Genomic DNA, 23018 nt, shown 5'->3' with positions numbered 1-23018 from the left:
TGAAATGAAGATGCGTTTTCAGTTCACTAAAGAGCCGGAGAGACCCGTTGTAACTGAACAGGCACTATTATGATAGTGGAAGAAACTGCGGTCACTCAATGTTAATAGTATTTGTAGTAGATAATTAGCACAATTTGAAATTTGCACCCAGCTGTGGCCATGAAAGAAAAATAATGAGGTCTGTGTGTTTGACTATAGGCTCTGACTGGATTGCTTGAATTCCTACAATGACCATAATGCTTTGGTGCACTTCCCCCTCCTTGCGAGGCTGCGTGTGACTTTGTAGTCCAGGAAGGATATGAGACCACATGTTCATGAGACATTTTGGTCATGGACATGGCCATATGGACATATTTCAATTGTGACGATTGAAATATCTAAAAACTCAAATTACACAGATAAAAGCCTAAACCTCAACCTAAATAAAATAAGATCTGGTTGCAAAAGGGGTGAAGTGTCCCTTTAAGTAAAAGTATCAATATTGGCAATATAGAAATAGGCCTACTAGATAAAGTCCGGAATTAAAAATGAACTTGTACCAAAAGTAGAAAGCAGAATGTCCCGTTTCAAGTTTTCAAATGTATGAAAGATATTTAGAAAATAGCAGATCTACACATGTAGATCGTCTATTTTCAAATGGCCCAAATATGTATACCGGTAGGGCTGAAGTGGTAAATGTATGTTTCGTAATAATAATAAAAATGTGCACAGCACTAAAGTTTTAAAATAATTGTCGTGGAGTAAACGTACAATATTTCGATCTGAGATGTAGTGGAGTAGAAGTAAAACTATTGGAAACTATTGAAGTACGGCACACCGTACTGACTAAGAAGAATTGACACTTTGGTTCATACATATACAGATGCACGCTATTGAACCTCATCATTTACAATTGACAATTTAGCAGACGCTCTCACGACGAGTGATTTACAGTACGCAAGGACGACACACGGTAACACTTCAAATGCATATAAATAGCGATCCAGGAGCGTATGTGTGATGATGACATTCTTGGATGCAGGCGCAGGTTTCAAGGACGTTTAATAGATCCAGGCAAAGGTACAAGGGAACAGGCAAAACTCGTAGTCAAAGGCAAAGTTTGAATGAGCAACAAACACTGACAAAAGCAATAAAGGGACAGGACAGGACAGGACCGTGTGGAGTGGCTAGTGTCTAGTGCAGGCAAACAATACGGGCGGAAGTGGAGTGGCAGAGGGGGTGATTATATAGGTGTGGACTAATGAGGAGCAGGTGTGTATAGTTAGTAGGTTGGAGATGATGATCTCTGGAATGAGGGCATGGGCGTGGTCCTGACAGTATAGGTAAACCAAGAACTAAAAAACAGTGTAATATAAAAACAAAATAATAATAATCTGTACATTGAAACCATACACACACTGTAGGATATGCCAGGTGTACAAATGACCTGGCATTTGTCTACTACATAAGACAATGAATTACATTTTTGCCTATAAGCCTACAAGGTCGTCAAGGCTATAGGGCAAGTGCTACAAGTGCTTTTATCCGACGATTTTGCAACCCATTTTTGACCCCTGTGTCAATTATCTAATGTGATCCTGGGCTCTACACACCCTCCGCCAACCTATAGTCCCCATATACGGGGGACATGGGGGAGAGCAACGGACTTGAACTCATGACGCTTTGAGCTTGTAGATCAGCTGTTTCTGCTAGCCTATATATTTGAATTGATATTTTTTTGCTATTTTGTAATTGGAGAAAATAAATAGACAATAACATTTAATAATATATCAATGTTGGGATATTAACCCATTCTGAACGGGAACCCATTCTGGTGTTAGCGTCATGTTATGCTTTAGCTATTGAAAAAATAGCAGATCTACAAGCTCATAGCGCGCCACCGAGTGGCGCGCTACGAGCTTGTAGGTCTGCTATTTTTGAAAAATCGAAGAACGACTGACATTTTTAAGAATCTGATCTCAGGTCAGAATGGGTTGATCAGACCAGTGTGTGTCCAGTGGAAACCTCGTATGAATCTGATCTCAGGTCAGAATGGGTTAACCTGCGCGTCGCATTGAGTGATGTGGCTCCCGGGCCAGCCCGTCGCCCATGCATGACCTGACCCAATCCCACCCCTTAACTTAACCTCAAAATCCCTGAACGTAATCCTAAAACTGTAACCTTAACCTCAACCCCTTGCACTCTATCCTGGATCCAACCCCTGAATGCCTAATCCTAATCCTAGCCGGGAACATTTTCTTACCTGACTCTATAACTTTAATTTTTTCCCCTCCAAATCGACTCGCGAACATGTCTGTTTTAGTATAGAGGGTTTAAGTGCAGGCACTGAAATCTCCGCTATGCGATTATTGCGAGGGTTGTTTTATCACGATAAATGATAACAGCGATTATCGTCCCATTCCTAACACACACACACACACAGTACACACAGTACACACACACACACACACGCACAAACACACACACGCACACACACATGCACACACACACACACGTCATTGTTTCCGACCTCCCGCTTGTGTCGACCGATTACTACCACTATCCCAACCCCCCAACCCTAACCTCAGTCTTAACCGGTCACGTATAGGTCGGACTATAACTCGATGTCAGACTTGTGCAGGGCAGTCCCCCCACACACGCACACACACACACACACACAGTCACACACACAGTCACACGCACACACACACAGTCACACACTCACAGTCACACGCACAGCGCTTATATAGTACTCACATTGTCCCCCGGGGACCCATTTGATGCCGATCCACCACAGGATGAACATGGTGCAGTGGTGGTACACGTGGAGGAAGCTGACCTGGTTGAACTTCTTCCTCATGATGAAGAAGACGGTGTCCAGGAACTCCACGCCCTTGGAGATGTAGTACCACCACAGAGCCGACGCTATCTGAGGATAGGACACCGCATGCCACACAACACAACGCACAGAGAGATGTAGTACACCACCACAGAGTCATCTAGTCCCTTAAAGACCAGAGGGGATAGAGCCTTTTCCATCATAGCCCCCCAAATTATGGAATGCCCCCCCCCAATGTCAAAATGCCCCCCTCCATTTGAGACCTTTAAATCCCACCTAAAGACCCACCTCTACACCTTGGCCTTTTTAACCCAGGTTGAGTTTCCATGGTCCATGTTTTGTGTTTTGTTTTGTATCCGTTTTGTATTTCTTCGTATGTTTGCTGTTGTCCTCTGTGTTCAGCTACAGTGTATTTTGGGGGTTGGGAGTTGAGATATTAAACACTGGCCTGGCCTTTATATGCACTTGAACTGACCAGGTTAGTATATAGGCCAGGGCATGGACCATTTGCAGATGTAAAGATGGAGTGCCGCGATTCTTGTACTTTTCCGATAATACATTATAACATTAAAATAATATGTTTTCCCTGTGTATTTTTGGTTTCTTCCTGAAAGCCTTTGAGTCAAAAGGCCCAATCGAAACACACCACTTTAGTATCGTCATATCATCATATAACCCTAACCCCTCCCCAATTATCATACAAAAACAGCTGCGGGCGAGGCTTAAAGGGACATTTCACCGCGGGGAGAAACTGCAGTCACTCAATCTTAATAGTATCTGTAGTAGACAACAGTATAGCACGGTTAGAAATGTGCACCCCATGGCCAGAAAAAAGAATGAAGTCTGTGTGTTTGACTAGGGTTTGATTGGATTGCTGAATTTCTACAATGACCAAAAATGCTTTGTTGCACTGTCACTCCTTGTGGAAAGGGGGGAGGCTGCATTAAAATGAGATGGGCGATGCTAAGGTGAACGCACTAGTGGGTGTAGGCCCAAAATCATAATTTTAATACTTTCGGCATGCATGTAAATTATTCAGGACAGTGGTTCAAGCGGGGTCCAGGGACCATTGAGGTTCTTTGAAGGGGTTCTGAATGAACCCTTACAGGTATGCAACGCTGACCAAATGGACCCTCACGGTTCCAGCTGTATACACTCTGAGTTATGGTCCTTGAAAGTAAAGCGTTTGAGAACCACTGCTTTAGGGTGGGCCTGGAAAACAAAATTGTTCACTACATCGCAACAGAACCCGTGAAGACCCTGTGATTCTTGTAGTTAAAGTTTCCATCCACAATCGCACGCACACGCACGCACACAGACAGACCAGATACTGTATCTAAGCCACGCTGGTTATATCTCCCTTATCCTATAATGCCAGTAGTTGGATCAGCAGGCTTCGCCAAAGACGTGATTTACTATCAAAAGGTCAGGGTCACTATCAACAGTTCCCACCTCCAAGTACCTGGGAAGCATAATATCCGACACCCTTGACAATGGATGACGAGATCCAATACCGCCTTAAACAAGCCTCAACATCTTTCGGTCGTCTACGAACGCCGAACGGAACCGTAAATACCACTTCGGACTAAACCCCTCAACGTGGCTCAGTTGCAGCAGACCTGAGGCAATGAATACACAGGTTGCATATTGAAAATCACGTTACATGTCGAAATGTCCATAACCATTCATTCCTGACGGAGCTAATCAAATACTGGAGGGTGTAGGGCTGCTACTCACTTGCCTGCCTGCCGTCTGTACATGGCTGTGATGAATGGGACAGCTTCGGGATTCGGGAAAGTTGATTAAATAGTCTGTTTCAATTCAAAGTTCACGTGGGCATGTCCGTCCATCTTTATGATTAGGCTACTGTTGTTGTCTTGGTATTCCTTTCATGCGACTTCGCTCACCTCCAGTGCATGTGGATGGAGCTGCTGCTGTTGTGTTTGTGTTCCACCTCTACTCCATCTATCTTGCCCTCTTTTGCCTGTGGTAATTTTATGTCTTGTTTTGACTGTTCAAAGAATCAAAACTCAACTTTATCAGGCGATTGCAGAGCAGGGCTATAACAACTGTATACAGTCACAGCGGATCAGACCGGAGCAAATCCATCTACTCTAACGTGCAGCCAGTAAGCAGCCCAGTTTAAACACTTCACAATAAAACGTCTCCCTTCAACTCCCAATGAACTACATTTTACACTGCTTATTATTGACAGGAAATGTAGTCCTAGTCGCGGTAACTTAAAGGGACACTTCACCCTTTTTGCTAAAAAATATATGTTAATGACGTTTAGAAGCTTTAGATCACTTTCCTGGGGGTATTTATGTGTGTAATATGTGGTTTTAGATATTTTAGATTGTAGCAGTGAGCCTGTTGTCTCTGATGCCATGGACACTGGTCTCACTACCTTCCTGGACTACAATTCCCATAATTCTTTGGTGCACTGCTCCTCCTTGTGGATAGGGGGGAGATGTAGTCCAGGAAGGAAGTGAGCCCAGTGTCCATGACATCAGAGACAACAGGCTCACTGCTACAATCTAAAATATCTAAAACCACATATTACACACATAAAGACCCCCAGGAAAGTGTTCTAAAGCTCCTAAACGTCATTAACATATATTTTTTTGCAAAAAGGGTGAAGTGTCCCTTTAACAGCGTGTTTGTGGGAGAGAGAGAGAGTGAGAGAGAGTATACAGTTTACTACCACGCATCAGAGCGGCCTGCAGGATCAACCCCTCTTCACTGGAGAAAACTTGCGTCCTGCACGTCGCAAAACCTCTGGCGTTCTCGCGCCACACGGGGAGTGGAGTATAACAGAAAGCCAGCGCCAACACAACACCGTGCAAAGAGGCATGCCCGCAAAGCCACCCCCTGCCTCCCCTTCAGTACCGCTTATACCCGGTCTGCAAACGCAACTGTGGATCCAGGATCGGACTACACGGCCAACGGAAGACTCACGGATAGGAGAAGATGGTCATCATCGGACACAATGGACAACCATGGTGTGTGTGTGTGTGTGTGTGTGTCTGTGTGTCTTACCCTAACTTCATTGACATCATTCGAGTAGTTGACAGGTTGACATAGGTAGTTGTATCGTGCTGCTCTGGAGCCCAGGAGGAGCTGAGGAGAGAGAGAAAGAACCGCCACAGATAGGCCTCACTCACACCTTCGCAAACAGACTGATGTATACTTGTTGGGGTGTGATACTGTACATCTTGCCCCAATGCATTTCCAATGGGAGTCACATGGGTTTGACACAACATTTGTGTTGTGTATGAGTGGGAGGGGGAGGGGAGCAGTCGAAACACAGCCGAAAGCCATACAACAGCTTGTAGTCCAAAATGTTGTATCAAACCATGTGACTGCCATTGGAAATGCATCGGGGCGGCCATGACACTTCACTTGAGTTTTTACAATTTCCAATACTTACTTTACTCCACAACATCTAACACATATCCAAATATTGTAAGGGTCCAAATATTGTCCTTTTATTTGACAGCTTTAGTTACTAGTTACTTTGTAGATTTTGATTATGATTATAGAGCATATACATTACACACCCCTCGGCCATTTGAAAATAGCCAATCTACAAGCTCACAATGCATCGTGTGATTGTAGATCGGCTTGAAACACTTGCGACATTATGCATGAAGAGTACTTTATACTAGTATGTGTAATAACCGTGACCTACCCTTCGCTGTGAGGGCTAATGGAGGACCCCCTCTATAAAACGAGATGATACATCTCAAGGGGCTGAAATACAATGTCAATATAATATAATATAGTACCTCTTTGGCGATGTAGAAGTTGAGGACGACCATGCTGAAGTTGTACACTATGAGGGGCTTCCGGAGCGTGAAGGGCTGGCGCTCCTGCATATATCTAGGCCCCGCCCACAGGAAGAGCAGGTACAGGCAGCTGATGGCCAGCGTGGGCAAGGGAGACGACATCATCGGCCATGACTCCACCCGCTTGTCTGGAAGACACGCCCACAGGCAGACAGACAGACAGACAGACAGACAGACAGACAATTTCGTTAATTAATTGCGATATTTAACGCATGTTAGTTAGCATGTTAGGAACGTCCAGAGCATATATAACAAATCTGTCACTGTGTAGCACACAGATTGAACAACACCACAGAGATAGCTTGTGTATTGTACTTGGGTTGCCAAGTGGTTTGATTCTGTAACTCTGTTGCGTTACTTTGTCTGCCTAGCAAAGCCCCATTAGGCTACCCTGCAGTCACACAGTCACACACACACACACACACACACACACACACACACACACACAAGCAACACGCACGTGCACGCCTCGTCGCCTCCTCCAGTTTTCCTCCCTCCTCTGCAGGCATGCACACACGCACACTAGTGTGTAGCTATCAGCGCGCTGCAAGAATTACTCACACGTTTTATAGTTCCGTCGCAACTTGTGGACAGTTTGAAAATGCGGGTCCTACGCGATTACGTGAATCAGCATGGCTGCGCCCGCAGTAGGCTATCACCAAAACAAACACGTGGTACTTTTGTGTCGCACATGGAAAGCAACTGAAAACGTCCATGGATATATTAAAGACAGTTCCCCTGTGCTGCTGGGCACAGCGGAGATAATGCACAACTCCAGGTACGAACCAAAACACTGACTGAAGCTGATCATCCACGACTAACTATCTCCAGACTAGTCCTGCAGTCCCGCAATGAAGGAGAGACAATCTCGCCTCTCACTATAGTCCACTATAATGCCATTCTAGCCTTAAAACCTACATTTATATGTTATTCAATACTTTGTGGGGTCTCGAGAGCGACACCCCGCGATGGTAAGTGCGTTGCCAGGGCAACCAGACACGCTGTCAGACAGAAGAAGCCTCGGACCGTTAGGAACGCCCTCGGCCGTGTGATAGGGAATATATACGTCCCGAATCTCCTCCTCCGCCAGCTGGAGCTGATGGAGCGACCGCACCCAAATCAGCAAGCGGCCACACCCGTCATATAAAAAGGAAGACTCAGTCTACGTCTGACAGCGGCTGGTTCACACACATATGCTCACGGAGGCACGCACGGCACACCGTCGGGGGGTAAGACACACACCCACCTCCACCGAACACACATTCATGTGAATAGCTCTGCATGTCTTAACTGTCATTCTCCTCTCATCACAGGCTTTTAGGAACGGTCCAGGAAATGTCCGAGGGACAGAGACACTCGGACTGTATGAGTAAAATATAGAGACGTGAGTTCCAAGTCCGCATATCGTGCGGCGGGAGGGTGGCAGCCCCGCCACAGTGACAGCGACAAGGACACTACCCAAAATAAGGTCGGAAAGAAACCTATAATTCTTGAGTCTACTATTGAGGCCTGTCTAGCGAACAGACGCTCATTATATACGCCAGGGTGGCAAAACGGCTAGTGCTCTCTTGGAGCTGGAACCCGCTAGGGGAGAAGACCCGCTACAGTTAAAGATAAAGACCGATGACGTCACGAAGCAAGGCAGCGCCGTCACCTCTTATCGTTATTAAAACCACAGCCCTCCAGTGAGGAGCGAGCTATCAGAGACTGTACAAACCTGAGTTGAAATCTAATCTTCTGTTCTCATCCTTCTCCAGGCTGGCGACGACGCCTGTGAAACTTAAATTGTATGGAATATAATTTATGCTGAACCTACGTGGGGTTTATCCTGCATGCATTCTGTATACTTTGCTGCTAAACAAATAAAGAGCCGTTTGAAACTGCTGCTAAACAAATAAAGAGCCGTTTGAAACTGCTGCAATCCCCTGTTCCGCCTGCTCCTTGACCACTGAGACTCCACAACTTACTTTAGCGCACAATATAGGCTTTTCTAAACCAAGCCCTGTTTCAAAAATGTGTTAATCATTTGACAGCCCTAATATATATATATATATATATATTATGGCCAGTATAAATGTATACACACACACACACACACACACACACACCCCTACAACCCATGCACACGCGCAGGCAGGCAGACAGGAAAATGCTTTCATGTGATATTGTTCCAAGCCAGCGGGGTCATGAGACATTCTGTCAGGTGGGTCATATGCTGTCAATTAAGCCGCCCAGAGTGAGTGACTTACAACAATGACGTCTCAGTGCACGGCTCCGTGGCTGCTAGAGAGTCCACTGACGTTCCTCCTGACAGGACAACACACACCCCCTCTACTAGGGGGCGGACGTCTCTCTAGGTAGCGGGCGATTAAATTCCGATTCAGGAGGGCTACAATTTGATTATACCTCACTGTGTGGCTAATATAACAAAGTGCATTCTAAAGGTATATTCAGTGATTTCACTCAAAAAACCTTAGGTTTCGTTTTTGGCTGTGGGACCTAAGCCTTCGTCCAATCAGGATAGAGAGTCAAAAACGAAACCTAAGGTTTTTTGACCCCCAGGGGTTAACTGGGGACAGGGAGGAACTCCTTTATGGTCAGCACATTCTATAGTAAAGAGGATTATCACAACAAAACAAAAAAAATAAGTGATATTTGAATTAAGTGAAATCACTGAATATTAGGGGTGCAGCGGTTTTCAACCGAAAACCGAACCGTTCGGTTCAGCATACACGGTTCAATGCGCTCTAATGAACCACGCTTTTTCGGTTTGCATTAATTAATTTCTTACAGCTGGAGAGGAGCGCACACAGACTCACAGGCAGAGACAGCAGGCTGCTGTACTGCAGAAAGAAACCCCCGCCCCACGAGTAAACTAATATCCAATCACTGTCGAGCTCCCCCCCCCCCCCCCCACTGCCCGTGTGTAACCTGAGCCGAAACTCAGAGAGCTAAACTGAGCTGAGGGGAGAAAAAAAAAGAGACAAAAAAAAAGCCATGGCGACCGGAGGAATGGAGCGAGAGCGAGAGCGAGATAAATTTGAAGAAGTACCCGCTTCGTTCAAATCTGCGGTGTGGGAGCATTTTGGGTTTGCTGTTGAGTACACCGACGAGGGAGACAAAATAGTTGACCGAACTAAGACTGTATGCAAGCGTTGTTTTAAGCATATCCCGTACGCAAATGGGAACACTTCCAACATGGGGGGGCATCTCCAGCGTCACCACCCAGAGGTAAAGCTCTCTCGGAGCAGACCAGCAGCCCCGCAGGTAACTTGTAAACAACAGTCTATCGGCGATAGTTTCCAATTCCATACGCCATACAGCGCTGATTCAGAGAGATACAAGAAAATAACCCATGCAATAGGGATGTGGATTGCTAAAGATATGCAGCCATTTTCCGTGGTTGAAGATGTTGGCTTTCGCCACTTAATGAAAACGGTCGACCCACGTTACATTGTACCCTCCCGTACTTATTTCGCCACCAAAATAATTCCTGGCATCTATAATAAGGTGCGCGAAGGCATTGAAGAAGATTTGGCTAACACACAAAGCCTCGCGCTGACCACAGATGGTTGGACCTCCCGGGCTACAGAGAGTTACCTCACAGTGACGGTCCACTACATGTCGGATTGGGAAATGAAGAGCGCAGTCCTGCAAACTCGCCCCATATATGAAAGCCATACAAGCGCCAACTTGGCCAAAGAAATGGGAAAAGCAGTGACCGAATGGAAGTTGGAACGGCCAAACATAACCATCCCAGTTACCACAGATAATGCTTCAAATATAGTGAACGCGATTAATGAAGCCGCGCAACTGGGGCCACATATCGGCTGCTTTGCTCACACCATTAATCTGGCAGCCAAGAAGGCAGTGGCAGGCAACACGGTGTCACGACTCCTTGGGAAGGTAAGGAGAGTTGTATCCTTCTTCCACAAAAGCACCACAGCTGCCGCTGTTCTGACCGAGAAACAACGATCGCTAAATTTAGATAAAAAAAACAAGTTAATCCATGACGTCAGCACTCGTTGGAATTCCACACATGACATGTTGGAACGTTACCTTGAACAGCAGCCTGCCATCTACTCTACATTAATGGACCCGGCTGTAAAGAGGAATGTCACAAAGGACATGGCCATGTTGAACGATGATGAGCAGCTAATTGGAGAACAATTTGTTGAACTACTCAAACCACTAAAGACTATTACAATTCTCATGAGCAGTGAAACCCCACCGTATCAATGATCTTCCCTCTGAAAGAAAAGATCATCAGTGACATGGCTCCAGACCGTGAGCACACACTAGACCCACAGAAGCCCAAGGACACCCCAACTATCAGAGAAGCCAAAGCAGGCATTACAAAAGACATGCAAAAAAGGTACAATGACCCTGATCTCCAAAAGTACCTCCAGAAGGCCACAGTCCTGGACCCCAGGTTTAAATCCCTGCCATCCCTAGATGACCCATCCCGTGACAGACTCTACAGGGACCTCATCACAGAAATCCAGGAGAATGAACAGCAGGTATTATTTTTGTTTTTGTGATTTTATGATTGCATATAATTGTATTGTATTATTATTATTATTATTATTATATTTTGTATTGATGCAAATGCAGAATACATGTCTGTCTTGTATTCATGAGATGATGGCTTATTTCAATTGTGGTCCTCAGAAACAGAATGTACATTTATTTAGATTAGCTGTTAGTTATTAATTTATTTAAAGTGTCTTGAGACAACTTGTGATTTGACACTTTAATAAAAATTTCATTGAATATATATTAAAACACTTGTTATTCTTGCAGAGTCAAGCAGAGCCAGAGGCGAGGCCAACAGAGGGATCCACAGAGGGACGGAATCCATCCTCCCCTCCTCCCCAGAAGAAGACAGCCATGGCAGAGCTATTTGGAGACGTCTTCAAAACACAGAACCAGGTCAAGCCCCATTCCCAGTTAATTGAGGAGGAAGTCACATCATACAGGTTAGCGGACTGCATCAATGTTGATAGTGATCCTTTTGCCTGGTGGAAGAGCAACGAGAGCAGGTTCCCCCATGTAGCAAAAGCTGCACGTCGTCACCTCTGTGTCCCTGGAACCTCTGTTCCAAGTGAGAGAGTGTTCTCCACCGCAGGGGACATTGTTAGCGCATGTCGCTCTCGCCTTCAGCCTGAGAATGTTGACAAGCTTGTCTTCTTACAGAAGAACCTTACAATTTAATGAATAGAGAACAAACAGCTGAGATATATTATTTTGTAATTTTATTTATTTAAATGTTTAAGAATACATAGCCATTACACTAGTACTGAAGTACTTTAAAATAGGCTATTTTGTTTGCTGGTGCCCATTTTTATTTGAATGTTTTCCCTACATCTTGAATGTATATATACACTTATACATACAGTAGCCTAATGAGCCTATAGTACTACTGAAGCACTTTTTTTTAAATGTTGTTTTATTGCCATTTGCCAAAGCTAATGTGCACCTTTTGTACCTACCTCCTTTTATAGTGTGTGTGTGTGTGTGTGTGTGTGTGTGTGTGCTCATTTTGTTATACCCGTACTTTTTTTTAAATTTTGTTTTATTGCCATTTGCCAAAGCTAATGTGCACCTTTTGTACCTACCTCCTTTTATAGTGTGTGTGTGTGTGTGTGTGTGTGTGTGTGTGCTCATTTTGTTATACCCGTACTTTTTTTTAAATTTTGTTTTATTTCCATTTGCCAAAGCTAATGTGCACCTTTTGTACCTACCTCCTTTTATATGTGTGTGTGTGTGTGTGTGTGTGACTGTGTGTGTGTGTGTGTGTGTGTGTGTGTGACTGTGTGAGTGACTGTGTGGGTGTGGGTGTGTGTGTGTGACTGTGTGTGTGTGTGTGTGTGTGACTGTGTGTGTGTGTGACTGTGTGTGTGACTGTGTGAGTGACTGTGTGACTGTGTGGGTGTGGGTGTGTGATGTGTGTGCTCATTTTGTTATACCGGTACTTGTATGCCTGTGCGTATATTTGGCTTGCCAATGTCCACCACAAGCCAACATGGCAATGACCCCTGCTACTGTCACTGTAGTGTATCCAGAGGCACTTTAACAGTTTGTTAAACAAAATGTTTATTGTTTTTGTCATACTTGAATTTGCTTATAAGCAAAATAAAAGAATTTTGGAAATAGTAAAATTTCTTGTTCTTTTTATGCAAAACATGTACCGAAACCGAACCGAAACCGTGGCCCGCATACCGAGGTACGAACCGAACCGAGGTTTAACTGAACCGTTGCACCCCTACTGAATATACGTTAATGATCCATAATGAACACAGAATATTTTTAGTTTATTACACTAGAGAACTGGTGCAAACCCCATGCAGGTTACACAGCGCTATAGCCGCCCAACAGTGCCACCCCAGGTCACAGAGCGCTACTGCAGCTGTCCGTGCTGAAACGTACATACATGCATAGCTTACAATACATACATTATACACAGAGACACAGACACACACACTCACACCCACATAGCTGCATATTGAAGCGATAGGCACCGCTCGAAAACATGAAGCAGATGTCTTGAAGAAATCATGAATGAATTCTGTACGAACATACACAAAATATATATAAATAAAATGGCAATTATTGGGGAATAATTGAGGTATGAGGCAAAGGTAAAGGTGCAGTCCCGTCCACACGGGACTCAGAATGAGTGAACTCTGTCACTCAGATGCCACGACATGACACCTGAGTGACATATATTCAGAATGGAACTCTTGCCATGCACTCAAACGTCATAGTTAACATTATATTCCTATACTCAGATGTCATAAACATACTCAAATGTCATATACTCAAATGTCATACCCTTCATACCCTTTATTCCAGAATTACTATTCAATGTGTATATCTCTCATGGATCATATCCAAATGTGCAGATCCAGACTATTCATGCGCGTGCAGCATGGAGGGGTACTAGGGGGTACCCCACTGGTGGGATGGGCCCTCGTGATGTACTCAGCACCTCACTTAGTACATCACTGACCTCACTCAGAACATCAGTGTATTGTACTCAGGGCCCCACTCAGGGTACTGTACTAAGAGACAGGGTCAAGTCAGGCCAGCCGGCCAGCCAGCAGTGCAATCTCTGCTGAAAGTGTCGTAAGACGGGAGGAGATTGCACCACTGGTGGCTGATGGGGCAAAACAGTCGTAAATAAGAGGGTGAGCGAGAGAAGGGGGAAAGGGCCCGTCTGAGTCCATTGGGTCCCCAAGCTCGGCTTTTCCCGGAATAGGGGCTGCTCGAGGGACGAGAAGGGAGGCGAAGGAATGTCGCAATTGACAGAAAAGCATCACCATTGGCCGAATCCGCAAACAACAGGGCAGTAACGGTGGTAAACAGCTGGGTATGATGATATCATGAAATGGGAACAGTTAATCGACAAGGGGGGTGCCCTGCAGGGTCAGGCCAGACGAGGTGAATGAGTCCCCCCGAGGAGATTTTGACAATATATGAACCCTGTTTTGAAGCAGACAAAGTCAGTTATCCATTCCAGGCTGGTGGATGCTCTCGGCCTGACTTTCACCAACACAATCTTATGACATTTGTGAATCGATTCATGATCGTCCATGTCTGCATCGCGATTAATCCATGAATCCATTTTATTTTCCACCGCTAACCTTCCTCTACCAGGCATTTAGAGCTAGTAAAGGCTACAACTATTGATTATTTCCCCCAGTGATTACTTTTTTGGAACAATCAATTAATCAAAGAGTTACATTTCGTGCATCAACAAATCAAGAAGAAACTTGAACTGAGTCTCTTTTTTGTTGTTGCAAAATGGACCACTTAAGCCCTATTTTATATCTGATCCACAAGCTACATACAACACATACAACAGGCCCGTTTTTAATAGCGACCTAGTCATCAATGGGAGTCGCCCCCCCCATGCCGCCTGAGCCAATGGGAGCCTATATAAACACCAGAACACTCTCTCTTCCTACCATAGACATATATAAACACCCAGAACACACTCTCTCCACCATAGACATTATATATAAACACCCAGAACACTCTCTCCACCATAGACATATATAAACACCCAGAACACTCTCTCCACCATAGACATATATAAACACCCAGAACACTCTCTCCACCATAGACATATATAAACACCCAGAACACTCTCTCCACCATAGACATATATAAACACCCAGAACACTCTCTCCACCATAGACATATATAAACACCCAGAACACTCTCTCCACCATAGACATATATAAACACCCAGAACACTCTCTCCACCATAGACATATATAAACACCCAGAACACTCTCTCAACCATAGACATATATAAACACCCAGAACACTCTCTCTCCACCATAGACATATATAAACACCACGTGACTTCCGTTTGTGTCCGAGCATAGGCATGGTAACGCCCCGCCTGCCTGTGATTGGCCTACTGTCCTCCGAGCTCCGTCCGAGGTGGACATGCTGGACGCCTGGAATCCTGGATAGTCTGATGCGAGGTTACTCCGTGGTGGAAAATAATACGAGTAGTACGGTATGATATAAGAGAACGCTATAACTTGTACGTTTTATTTTTGTAGAAGAGGCAAACTAATGTTGTTTATGCCGTTTGCTTTGAAGGAATAATTGATTGAACATGCACGCCATAATATGATTTGGGTGTGTTCTAAAATAAAGTGTTTGTGTTGAAACATTATTGTAGTATAAAAAAAGGTATATTTTCCCTTCATCTTTATCCCTTTTAGTGTAATAGTATTAGTTTAGTATAATTAGATTAATACACGATAATCAACACGTAACACTTTATTTACCCAGATCAAATCATAGTACAACATACGTATTCAATCAAAGCAAACGGCATAAACAATACATTTGCCTCTTCTACAAAAATAAAACGTACAAGTTAGTTACAGGGCTGCATTCTGTCGCGCGTGCCGAGCTGTCATTCTCTTGTTGTATTATTTATTTCTCAATCTCACCACGGAGTAACCTCGCGTCTTGGGAGGGCCGGCAAGACGGGCAGTGTCAGTAGACCAATCACAGGCAGGCGGGGGCGTTACCATGCCTATGCTCGGACACAAACGGAATTCACGCATAAACGCCCACGTACCACTCTCTCCACCATAGACATGGTCGCTGAGTTCGCTCCGCTGAGTCCGCGGAGTGCCTGATAACGCCGCCTAATGTTATGAGCAAACTGGAGAGCAGGAAAGACCTTGACAAATATGACTATGACTTTCTTTTGATTGATTGGATTTGTGTGATTAACTGCGATTAAACTGTATTAGTTCCGTTAACTGTTGGACCTCTATAAAAGCTAGCTTTGCACAGAGTTTTCTCTGTGTCTATGCATAATGCTTAGGCCCGGCTCACACCTTTCGATCAAGCATACAACATTGATGCATGCTAGATGTATACAAAGGGTGTGATGCATCTTGCCAATGGAAGTCACATGGTTTGACACAACATTTGTGTTGTACGGCTTTCGGCTGTGTTTCGACCGCCTCATACAACACAAATGTTGTGTCAAACCATGTGACTCCCATTGGAAACGCATTGTGAGCTTGCATCAGCTATACATACTCATACAACAAGCATACATCAATCTGTTTGCGAAGGTGTGAGTCAGGCCTTATTAGACAGTGGTGGAAAAAAGTGATCCCATGTTTCAATTAAGTAAAAGTATCATCAATACTACATTGTTGAAATACTCCGACACAACCGCCAGAATAATTCAAAATTCACTTGAGTAAAAGCGCAAAAGTACTGGCGTCAAAATGGTACTTAAAGTACCTAAAGTAAAAGTGCTCATTGTGCCGAACGTCCCATTCAAAGTTTTCAAATGTTAGGCCTATAAAAAACCTTTTGAAAATAGCGACGCATTGTGAGCTTGTAGATCTATCTAGTTATTTTCAAACGGCCGGAATGTATATATATAGTGCTAAAGTGTTTTAATGTATGCTTTGCAATATTAAACAAAATCTTCAAAGTATAACTAGTAACTAAAGTTTTGTAGTGGAGTAAAACTACAACATTTGCCTCTGAGATGTACTGGAGTAGAGGTAAAAGTATTGGAAATTGGAATTACTAGTAGTAAGGTCCAAATACCTCAATATTGCACTCGAGTACAGTACTTAAGTAAATGCACCTAGTTACTTTCCACCACTGATGCTAGAACTAGTTGGTGTTAGCATTATGTTATGCTTTAGCTATTGAAAAATAGCAGACCTATACAAGCTCATAGCGCGCTACGAGCTTGTATAGGTCTGCTATTTTTGAAAAATCGAAGAACGACTGACACATAGAAACATAGCTTTTTCAGAAAACTGTCAGGATGTGGAAGACATTCTTAGAATCTGATCTCAGGTCAGAATGGGTTAGAAGAGCCCTGGCTTCAGCTGACACACACCAGCACACCGGCCATTCTCTAGTGTTCTTTTAACTCAGACGAGTGTGCACATCACGGGTCCGTTTGGTTCCAGCGTGCTCTGTGAATAGTAAGTGCTGCTCGATTCTTGCTCAAATGTGAATCTCGATTTTTTTTTCCTCCACAAGAACTCTGAGATGACGATTTTCACGCAATTATCACATTTTCCATGAAAGTGTGTATTGTCTTTTAGTAGTTGCCGAACATTGAAAATTGTGGCACCTGGAGCCAAATACTACTGTGGCTTTAGCTTAAACAGCCAACATCAAAGTGCTTGACTCCAACCTCTCTCTCTCTCTCTCGTAGCAAAAACATAAGAGTAACTCAAGTGAATTGTACAAGCCAACTAGTGCTGCACGATCCTTGCTCAAATTTAGAAATGCGATTGCGTCTGAATCTATATATCAATCCTTCTTTGATTAATTGCGCAGCGCTATCTGTGAACAGAGTGCTTCTGGGATGAAGTGTGAAAGCCCCTAATAATGTGGCACAAATCCAAGATTTAGAAGTGCACAACGCGAGCTTGTATATCTGCTATTGTATCAGTCCATAATATTCTTAAAGCGGCACTATGTAACCTTTTTATACGAATAAATGCATTTTAGTCCAATCTGTATGGTAGAGGTAGAGTATGTTAATACAATATAATCGGGATGGTTGTATTCTGCCTCCATGCTTTTCTATTGAGATATAGACCAGTGTCAAAGGTCATAGACACAGGGGGCTGTATTTTGCGTGTCTTAAGTACCAGGTCTTATTCCCTAACTTGAGTAAACTAAAGACCTGGAGGCGTGATCAATGCTCTTTGGCCACTCAGAATAGCCAAATGGCATTGATCACGCCTCCAGGTCTTTTTTCAGTGACAAGAACGAGATGAAAATGAAGCTATGATAAGCTATATGACTAAAAAATAAGACTAATATACTGAGTGTAAAATGAGGCATTACGACGCCATCAAGGCCTGCCAACTGTAGATTTAGTGGACTAGAATATTATGATATTTAGTCGTCTAAAACTAGACTAACACACACACACACACACACACACACAAAAAAAAACCATTTAAAACTATGGAATCAAAAGACAAAATCAAAATGTGTCAATGCTGGCTTTGAGACGAGGCCAAACATAGACGCCTGCTCTAAACTACCTCCCCCACATGGCCAGCCTGGTGGAGGGGAAAGGAACTGCAGGTTGGAATAACGTGTTCCTGTTCCCCCTGTCAAGTGAAAAGAAGCAGCTTCGACTCCTCATGCATAGAAGGAAGCATGAGGTCAGTCGGACCGCTGCCCCCCCCCCCCCCCCCCCCCCCCATTTGGGAAAGAAGGGTATAGCGCCCAGGTTTTCACATTAGATAATCGACACGGGGTGAAAAATCATTATCGTGGGATATACAGATGGTTAAAAAAGAAAGAAAAAAAAGATGGTCGCTCACCTGCTATCGTAAGGCTCCATGTGTAGAATTCTACAGTGTCGTTCACAAAGTGAGACACGACCTCCATGCTTCTGTGCTCGGTCCTCGATTATACTGGTAGAGAGAGAGAGGGGGGGGAAGGAGAGAGAGATATTAGAGAGAGTTGCCATCAGACCAGACGGAAAAAGAAGACCTCCCAAAAGGTTGTAAATTACAGAGACCACATATACAGAGTGTCTGTATATATATACAACCATATGGAGCAGCTATACAGCATATAATCATTCTCTACTGTGGCTTTTCTCTGTAGTGGGCCCGACCCATTACTTACTGTATACCTACCGTACAATCTTTCTCACGCACGCACGCACAGTTCAGTTTAATCCTCGAGTGTTCTTTTAACTTTGAGATTGTATACAAATGTAACCGAATGGACCCTTGCGCATACAGCCCCTTACGACTTACGAGTGACAACATGGTGCAGACATTCTGTGTGTGTGTGTGTGTGTGTGTTTTGACCGACAGTTAGTTAGGAGGTTTAAGCTGGTTGCACACTGGTGCATTTTCTCCGCTGCGTTTTGCAGTCAGCAACACCCCACTACTAGACCAGCTGCGTAAAATGGAATGAAATCGACCCCCGGTCCGAAAAAAACCTTATACGGACTAAAATATCCGGCAGCAGTGTGCAAAATGTGATTGACAGGTTGATTTATTTTCTTGTTTACGTCCTGTCCGAACTTCTCGCACCGATGTGCAAACAACCCATTTTGACCTGAGATCAGATTCTAAAAATGTCTTCTACACATCCTGACAGTTTTCTGAAAAAGCTATGTTTCTATTATGTCAGTCGTTCAGTCGATTTTTCAAAAGATAGCAGAGCTACAAGCTCGTAGCGAGCTTGTAGGTCTTTTCCTCGCAGACCCGAGACTTGGAAAGTTTTGTTGCACCAATGTGCAAACAACCCATTTTGACCTGAGATCAGATTCTAAAAATGTCTTCTATACATCCTGGCAGTTTTCTGAAAAAGCTATGTTTCTATTATGTCAGTCGTTCAGTCGATTTTTCAAAAGATAGCAAATCTACAAGCTCGTAGCGCGCTACGAGCTTGTAGATTTTTGCCTCGCAGACCCGAGACTTGGAATGTTTTGTAGTCGTTGGGTAAGATTATGGCCACAACTCCATGCTGTATTGCTGTGGTAGGGTAGGCGTACCAAGAGAGATCACAGGCCAAACGTTGATCAAAATGACAATTCTTCTACACTGTCGAATCATTGTGTAGACTTGTAAATGAGTTAACCCATTCTGACCTGAGATCAGATTCATACGAGGTTTTCCACTGGACACACACACTGGTCTGATGAACCCATTCTGACCTGAGATCAGATTCTAAAAAATGTCAGTCGTTCTTCGATTTTTCAAAAATAGCAGACCTACAAGCTCGTATCGCGCCACTCGGTGGCGCGATATGAGCTTGTAGATCTGCTATTTTTCAATAGGTAAAGCATAACATGATGCTAACACCAAAATGGGTGCCCGGTCAGAATGGGTTAAGTGATGCAGATGTTTGGCAATACTTTCACTCTTGAGAGCATTTCTCAACACTCTCAACAGTTTCGCCGGATACCACCTGGGACCTCCTCAAGAAACCACTGGTTGAGAACCACTGCTCTAACGGAAGTTAGGGAGCATGAAATAATGTTATAAAATAATAATAATAATTCAAAAGAAAACATTGGCACAGTAACACACTGTTGCTGCACTGTACTTGTCAGTGGTGTACAGTAACTAAGTAAATTCACTTAAGAATACTGTATGTACTTAAATACCCATTTTGGGGGGCGGGAACCCGTTTTGGTGCTATTGATAAATAGCAGATCTACAAGCTCGTACTGTAGGTATGCTATTCTTGAAAGATCAAAGAACGACTGATATAGAAACATAGCTTTTTCAGAAAACTGTCAGGATGTATTTTTAGAATCTCATCTCAGGTCAGAATGGGTTAAGTACAATTTTTAAGTGTTTGTACCTTACTTGAGTATTTAATTTCATTCTAATACTTTTACGTCTACTCCACTACATCTCGGATCCAAATATTGTACTTTTTACTCCACGAAAACTTGAGTTACTTTGTAGATTTGGATTATTACTACAAATTAAAACATGCATTAACAACTACAGCCCTGTCTATACATATTTTGCCCATTTGAAATTGAAACTAGCCAATCTACAAGCTCACAAAGCTTGTACACACTGCTAACGGAGCAAAAGATGTTCCACAAAGACCTGGCCCTGCACATTGGATAGAGCAATAAGAAATACATTCTAAATGGGTTCTTTTTTTTGTGGCTTTTGCCTTTATTTTATATTTTTTTTATGGAGGGACAGACAGTATAGGCTGACAGGAAATGGGGAGAGATATTGGGGGGGGGGGGAGACATGCAGTGAGGGCCGTCGGGATCGGGAGTCGAACCCGCGGCACACTGCTGCCAGACTGGATTAACCAGCCATAGTGCCTGGACCGCTGAGCCACGGCCCAGGCCCAAGCAATGCATTCTGACAATAGCATGTATAAACATTAATTAAAATATCTAATATCGAGGGGCCAAAGATCGTGGACGGGGCGCCATGCAGGTATATCTCCTACAGCTTCCTATACAACATCTGAAGTAACCATTTAAGTACAGTACTTGAGTAAAAGTACTTAGTTACTTTACACCACTGGTGGTCACGTCACGTGACACACTGTGAGTGGCCTATCGGCATGTCGCTGACCTTCACCCACAACCAATGACCCCTGTCTGTCTGCATGGGAGAGTCACGGCCTATTCACGCACACCGGTGATGAGGTGACCACCGCTATCACCGAAAACCACAACATGACGTCACTGAGCCGCGGTGACGAGAAAACCACCGCTTTTACTAAACCATCTAGACCAATCACATTGCCCGGAGCCTGCGGGCGCAATGTGATTGGATCGGTCCCTCTTATAGTTTCGCAAAGCTCCCCGCGTAAAAAACAAACAGCAGACTCAAACGCGCAGCGGGAGAACGAGAGAACAAAGAGAATGAAATATATAGACAGCGACAGAAAGAGAGAATTCACCCCTTTTGTCAGCCTTCTGATTGGTCCCCGACGGACTACCCAGCAGGCTCTTCTGCCCTGGTTCCGCCTAGTTTAGGTTGAATTTGCTAAAACATCTTTTTTTTGGGGAAAAAAACGAATGATAAGCCCAGTCACTCACCACCATGCTGCAGCTGTGATATTCCTTTTTTTACTGACACAAAGTTTAAGATATGAATTGAACGCACAGACTATCAATAAGAAGCAACTGGAAAAACCTGTTATTTCAATGGTAGTGGATGGAGAGAGAGAGAGGACTTTTGTCCAACCACGACACGTCGGCAACTAATGGGTGCGCAGAGGGGCAGAACCACGGGCGGGACTTGACAAAAGGGTGAATTGGAAAGAAACAGAAAAGGACCTGAAAGGAATATAATATATATATATAGTAGAATAGAATAGAGACACATATAGGCAGTATAGAGGGAAAGCAGAGGGTAAAACAATGGACGGAAATTGAGGAATTGATGGTCATGGAGGGTAGGAGATATACGAGCATGGTGGATGGACCATTTTAGGTGAAAAGGTGGCCACCTCCTCACCTAAAACTGGAGTTTTAGGTGACACACACACACACACACACACACACACACACACACACACACACACACACACACACACACACACACACACACACACACACACACACACACACACACACACACACACGCACACGCACACACACACTCAGATCCCTGCATATAGGAGAGGACTGCTCTCTTGAGTCACATTGGTTTAAGATCCACCATGCAGCTATTGATCTGATCCCTGGGCTGGGACGACGTGCTTTCTAAGAAGACATGTTGGCTGGCTGGTCAGGCACATTAGTTTAAGATCATTACAGGAGATAAAGAGGGAGGCCCTGACTGTATACAGGAGCAACGTGGCCTGGTCAGGAATACCCCCACCGCGTCCAACGGTCCAACCCGCAAGGATCGTTACAAGTTATACAAAAAACACTTTTGCCTGTGGGGTGACTGGGGTGGGGTCCCAAACCGAGTGTTTTTGAAAAACCACTGTTCTATACGGTGCTGCCTGATAGTCTTGCTCAGGGATACACTCCTTGGGGGCACTCAAGGACCCAGCCCACGTCAGAAGGAGAAGGACCCTCCCGTCTTGTATAAAGACTACAGCTTTAAGTGATAACGTGTGACCACCGAAGACTACAACATGACGCCACGCCGCGGCGATAAGCCACTCGCCGCTCACCCCAACACATCTCTGTTTTTACTGATAACCACTGTTTCTGTGGTCACCTTATCACCTATAAAATTGGAGTATGAATAGGCTGAAGTATAAGCAATATTTTACACGAGAGGGGGGGAGATTTAACGTCATGAACGAAACCGCAGGGCGAGTTTCCGAAAGCAACGCAGAATAAATTGCAGTTA

The 23018-nt window shown here is 44.2% G+C and overlaps 2 protein-coding genes across 2 annotated transcripts in view; one reads left to right on the top strand and one right to left on the bottom strand.

Annotated features, from left to right (window-relative positions):
* Positions 1-23018, top strand: part of LOC308334550 (E3 ubiquitin-protein ligase TRIM35-like) — a gene marked incomplete at both ends in the record, with an annotated part of 157667 nt that overhangs the window by 71760 nt on the left and 62889 nt on the right. The gene's annotated exons all lie outside the window — the stretch shown is intronic.
* Positions 1-23018, bottom strand: part of LOC308334449 (very long chain fatty acid elongase 4-like) — a 36527-nt gene that overhangs the window by 5656 nt on the left and 7853 nt on the right. The window contains exons 2-5 of the mRNA XM_080791201.1: positions 18528-18620; positions 6607-6794; positions 5858-5938; positions 2737-2908 (exon numbers count right to left, since the gene is read on the bottom strand). Of these exons, the coding sequence (XP_080647327.1) occupies positions 2737-2908; positions 5858-5938; positions 6607-6794; positions 18528-18594 (508 nt within the window). The 5' untranslated portion in view covers positions 18595-18620. The remainder of the gene's footprint in view (positions 1-2736; positions 2909-5857; positions 5939-6606; positions 6795-18527; positions 18621-23018) is intronic.

Source organism: Protomyctophum bolini (genome assembly GCF_963924005.1).
Source record: "Protomyctophum bolini genome assembly, chromosome: 19".
NCBI classification, from domain to species: domain Eukaryota; kingdom Metazoa; phylum Chordata; class Actinopteri; order Myctophiformes; family Myctophidae; genus Protomyctophum; species Protomyctophum bolini.
This window is presented reverse-complemented; position numbering and strand designations above follow the sequence as displayed.